This window comes from Volvox carteri (assembly GCF_000143455.1).
Source record: "Volvox carteri f. nagariensis unplaced genomic scaffold VOLCAscaffold_20, whole genome shotgun sequence".
Lineage (NCBI taxonomy): Eukaryota > Viridiplantae > Chlorophyta > Chlorophyceae > Chlamydomonadales > Volvocaceae > Volvox > Volvox carteri.
The window spans coordinates 193,031-198,016 of NW_003307563.1; the positions used below are offsets into that span (position 1 = coordinate 193,031).

A 4,986-nucleotide genomic window follows, 5' to 3' on the forward strand; every position below is an offset into this window, starting at 1 on the left:
TCATACAGCAATATCGGTACAAATATTCGTACACAAAACACATTCCACGTACTTGCAAGACGACTGGTTGCCACACAATTGCTCCAGGGTAGAGCAGGGGGCACGAAAAGTGATGCACCACGTCATCTGCATGATCTGCGAGCGGAAGAGCCAAATCGGGCGTGTGTATACACATATTATTCTGAACCATCATGTATTACATCCGTAATCCAGTCCGTTATGTATATGTATATGTATATGCATATGCTGCTGTAAGACAAGATTATGTGCGCAATAAATATATAATACGGTAGGAACACATAAACCAAAGCATGACAAATCCTATTTTATAGGTACACCTTACAGTAGACATTTCGATATCATGCGCACCTGACTGGCGTTCATGTTGAAGTCCGTACCCTTAAGCGCCGTGTTATTAGCTGTATCTACTTCCAACTTAAATTTGTTTGTAAACTTGCCGTTGACGGTACTACTGACGTAACTGCCCTTGCATTTCGGATCTGGAACGAATGATGCGTAGTAGAGAAAATATGGGGAAAGGTAAGAGCAGGTTTGTAATAAGGGATGCAATTATGCATGTGAGCATGTCTGTGGGATTATGCTATATAGCGTCCTTCACTCCTATGCATAGCTATGCATAGCCCTATAGGGCTTGAGAAGCTGTAGCGCCGCGCCGCGGCGGGCGGCACCCAGCGGCAGCCCAAAAATTTTCGCGTTTGGGGGAACCGCTGGATGGACACACCGGGGCGCCCAGGATCGTTTATAGAAAGGAATCGATACCAGTAGATTGTCTTAAGCGAGATAGGATCGAGATTTGTGTGCGCGAGCGGAAGCAGAATCAGAGTTTTGTCCTGAGACCGTAGGCCCAGGTGTGGTTGTGAGCCTGATGTGAGCAGAGTTTTACTGCTTCTTGGCCACTAGGCCCAATGTCAGGTTGGAACCTGGTTGGCTGTTGACAAGATAAAATGGGTAGGAGTCATCCACGCCAAGTGAAGGCGATACCCGTTACAAACTGCCTTGGCCGGTGCGTCCTGCTACCGTGCGCGGGAGTTGTATGATTGGAATATCCCTCAGAAAACATTGGTCAGGCCGCGCCTTATATACGGTAAACGCGCCCGCCATTCGTACAACTGTCGTATGGTCAACGTAAGACGTAGCTACCCTTTTCGCGCAGCAACTGCTCATTACGCAACGGTAGCTACCCGTTTACGCAGCTCCTGGCCAGGTTCATGGCGGCCAAAGGAAACTGAGAAGAAACTAGTACAGGATATTTTTCATAGAACATTTCTCAGACCGGAGCTAGATCGTCAGACACAAATCGCCTGCTTTTCATCGCCAGTCTTTACGCGGTGCGCCGTATGTACATGACCATTCTCAACGCGTTTATAGTTTTTAAATAACGATATGGCAATATTCGACCTCCTGCTATGCCCGGAACGATACGCAACCAAAGCCGTCAGACTCAGTTTTCTATGACTAGCTGGACGTTGCTACAGCTGTAGCGTCCCCCCCCTTCAGAAACCTGGCCACCTGGCCGGGGCTAACCTCCGCTAGGGTCCTCAGACGGTAGTGTGGGATTCGGGGCGGTGCTGCGTTCAGCCGCCGTTGTAAGTTCTTTGCCGAACACACATAGCGCCGGGCTCAACCGCGTTCTATCTTGTCGGGTAGCTCTATAACCATAGAGAATTTGATAGACCTCAATGTCCCAGTTGTCTTCCTTGTCGTTGATGCATTTGCGTAGGCCTGTCAACAGTACCCTGACAAGACGCTCTGCCTGCCCGTTGCTCTGAGGTGAGTAGGCAGCGGTGTGTCGATGTGCGATTCTCTGCTCTCGTAGCAGGTGGGCAAACTCGCCATCCCATTCTCGACCTTGATCCGTCATCACCATTTCTGGCGATCCATAGCGTGTCACCCACTGTTGCCAGAACCATGATGCAGTGGTGCTAGCTTTCTTATCCGGCAGGGGTCCTGCCTCGGGCCATTTAGACCATGAGTCTACAGCCACGATCAGATAGCTGTTGCCGCGGGGTGTCTCCTTGTAAGGTCCCATCAGATCAACATGTACTCTTCCCCACAGTGGTACCACCGGAAGGGGGCGAAGTCGTGGTTGCCGTACAAGCCTCAGCTTGCCAGGTGCACACTTCTGACACTTGGCCACGTGTGTCTGCACATCTTGTCGCATGTTCTCCCAAAAGAAACGCTTGCGGAGAAAGTCATAGGTCTTGCCGACTCCCCAATGAGCCATGTCGTGGGCCTCTTGAAGCGCTGCCAGGCGTTCCTCAGGTTTGAGAACTCGCACCCGTGATTGCTTATCCGAGCTCAGCTTCCACAGCCGGCCATTTGAAAGTTCATACCGAGCAGCCTTTTTGCGTAATCTTGTCATCTCCCTCAAATTGTCTTCCCCGGACGCCGAAACGTCAACAGGAAGCTTGCCAGATTCTAAGTATCGAATCAATGCTTTATCCTGCCAAATTTCTGTAGGGGTAAGAGGTCCAGGCTTCGGCGTCTCGCCGGAGCTGTTACCACTATCTGGGGTAAAAACATTGGAATCCGGACCTGAGTCGCTCTCCTTGCTTGAGGAAGACAAGGAAGGAGAAGGTGACGGGGTCAAACCCTGAGTAGGAATACGGTCGGCCATGGGGCGACCTGGGGTGGCCCGGGGGTGAATGATGGCTGGACCTCCAGCCAATCGCTGATCAGCAGGACGGGGCGTGTCCAGGGTGGGCAGGGGTCGGGAAAATCGCACCCGCTTGGCTGGCGTATCGCCAGGGCCAGAAGACAGACGATGCTTTGCAGAGTGTTGAGCTGGTTTGCTATTATGAAGTGGGCAGAACCATGGCCCAGCCGGTACCACAGACAATGGTGGATCTAGACACGTAGTGTGCCAGCCCAGACAGCAGGTAGGCTCATCGCAGAGCAGAAGAGTGGATGTCGGCCGTCCTCGTAGACAGACCGAACAGATCATTCCGGGGTCATCATCAGTATTGGTGCTTTCGGAAGCAGGTGGCTCCGCGTAATCTGCTAAACGTGGATTGACAGTGTGACGGCGACGGTGTTGCCGTGCGTGTTGTGCTGCAGGTATCTCATCTGGTGTTCCAGATGTCAGACGAGCTGACCTATCCAAGCGTCGCTTGCCACGCGGGACCAGTGGTCTGGTTGCTTCACGCAAGGGGTTGTGCTCTGGTGTAGGCGACGATAGAGCCGGAGGCTGGTGTACAGCCACCCTGGTCGGCTCATCCGGTATAATGCCGCGGCTACACTCCTCTTCCTGTTCAGTTATGAGGATCTGAACCTCGGAGGTGATGGCTGCAATTGAGCATGCCAAGATGGCGGCATCCTCAAGTGGGTCCGGACTGGGGTCGATCTCTGTAGGCAAATTACGGTGGGGCTCCATCAGATGTCCCAAGCGGCTCAAACCATCCACGTTTGAATTCTTGCGTCCGGCCTTATGCATCACTTCAAAGTCGTAGGCTTGAAGCTTGAGCGCATATCGAGCCAGCTTTCCCAGAAGATCTCGAGCGCGTGCAGTCCGCAAAGACCGAACCGCCATCGAATCCGTGATGAGTACAAAAAGAGTGCCGTACAAGTAGGGGTGAAAGTGTTTAATTGCCCATAAGGCAGCGTAGGCCTCTCCATCTGCCGCGCTGTAATTCAGCTGTGAGCCAGTCATAGCCTTACTAGCAAACTGAACGGCGTATTCATATCCTTTGTTGTCCTGCTGGGCCAGGCACGCGGCGACGGCAGTGCGGCACCAGTCGACTTGGACCAAGAACGGGCGTCGGAAATCAGGTGCGCGGAGAACAGGCTCCCCCAGCAAAGCATTACGTAGCTCTTGGAAAGCGTCCTCTTCTCGCGGACCCCAGCACCAGGGTGTCCCCTGCTTAAGTAGTGCATACAATGGCTGTGCAATCAAGCCGAAGCCAGGGATAAGTTCCCGGTAGTAACCAACAGCTCCCAGCCAAGCTCGTACTTCGCGAACATTGGATGGCGACGGAAGTTCTGCAATTTTCATGACGTTGGTGGGGTTAGGTCCCACGACACCACGTACTCCGTCAAGCAGATGACCAAGGAAAACCACGCGTTGTTGGCCAAACGTGCACTTCTTAGCTGCGATCTTGAGACCAGCCATTCGGAGAAGGTCGAACACTTGCTGAAGATGTCGTACATGATCTTGTAGTGTTGGGCTGAAGATAAGGATATCATCCAGATAAACCACTACACACCGTTCCCGCGGTGGGCTATCCAATGAAGCAGGGGGTGGAGGCGAATCCTCTATTAGTGGGCCCAGAACCTTGTGCATCAGGGTAGCGAACACGGCGGCTGCTCCCTTTAGACCCATGGGCATTCGTACATATCGATACTGAGCTGTGGGCGTGGCAAATGCCGTACGCTCCTTAGAAGCCTCGTCCGCCATCGGGACTTGCCAGTAGCCCGACTTCAAGTCCAGGCTGGAGTAGTAACGAGTCTCGCCACCCGGAGGTGCAGCAATATCCAAAATATCCTGGATGTGGCCTATCGGAAACCGGATGTCCTTAGTGACGTCGTTGACCCTCCGCATATCTACACAGGGCCGGAGTTCTCCGTTTTTCTTGGGAACGACTACGACTGGAGACACCCAAGGACTGTTGGACAGTTCGATGATTCCGTCCTGTAGCATCTGCCGCATCTCAGCATCAACGGCGGCTTTCTCCGTTCGTGACAGACGGTAAGGATTCTGCACGATAGGAGGATGATCTCCTGTGTCCACCTTCATGGACACCCAGGACGTAAGCCCTAGCTCTCGGTTGGTTAAGGCGAACATGTCAAAGTTGTCAGTCAAACATGCGACCAGCTGCTGGTGGTCGAGGTACTGAAGATCGGTGTTTACTTTGCTGCTTAGCAACTCGCGTAGCTCAGGGGTAGGGCTCTTGACTGGCCGAACCGCACGGGCTACCAACCCGCGAAAATGAGCCTCCTCTAAATGTCCGTCATGATCCAAGCCGTCTG

At 52.9% G+C, this 4,986-nt stretch overlaps 1 protein-coding gene across 1 annotated transcript in view; it reads right to left on the reverse strand.

Moving 5' to 3' along the window:
- Positions 1–4,986, reverse strand: part of VOLCADRAFT_104835 (uncharacterized protein) — a gene marked incomplete at its 3' end in the record, with an annotated part of 9,814 nt that continues 4,828 nt past the window's right edge. Inside the window, exons 3-5 of the mRNA XM_002950777.1 lie at positions 2,557–2,692; positions 370–500; positions 1–135 (exon numbers count right to left, since the gene is read on the reverse strand). Coding sequence (XP_002950823.1) covers positions 1–135; positions 370–500; positions 2,557–2,692 — 402 coding nt within the window. The remainder of the gene's footprint in view (positions 136–369; positions 501–2,556; positions 2,693–4,986) is intronic.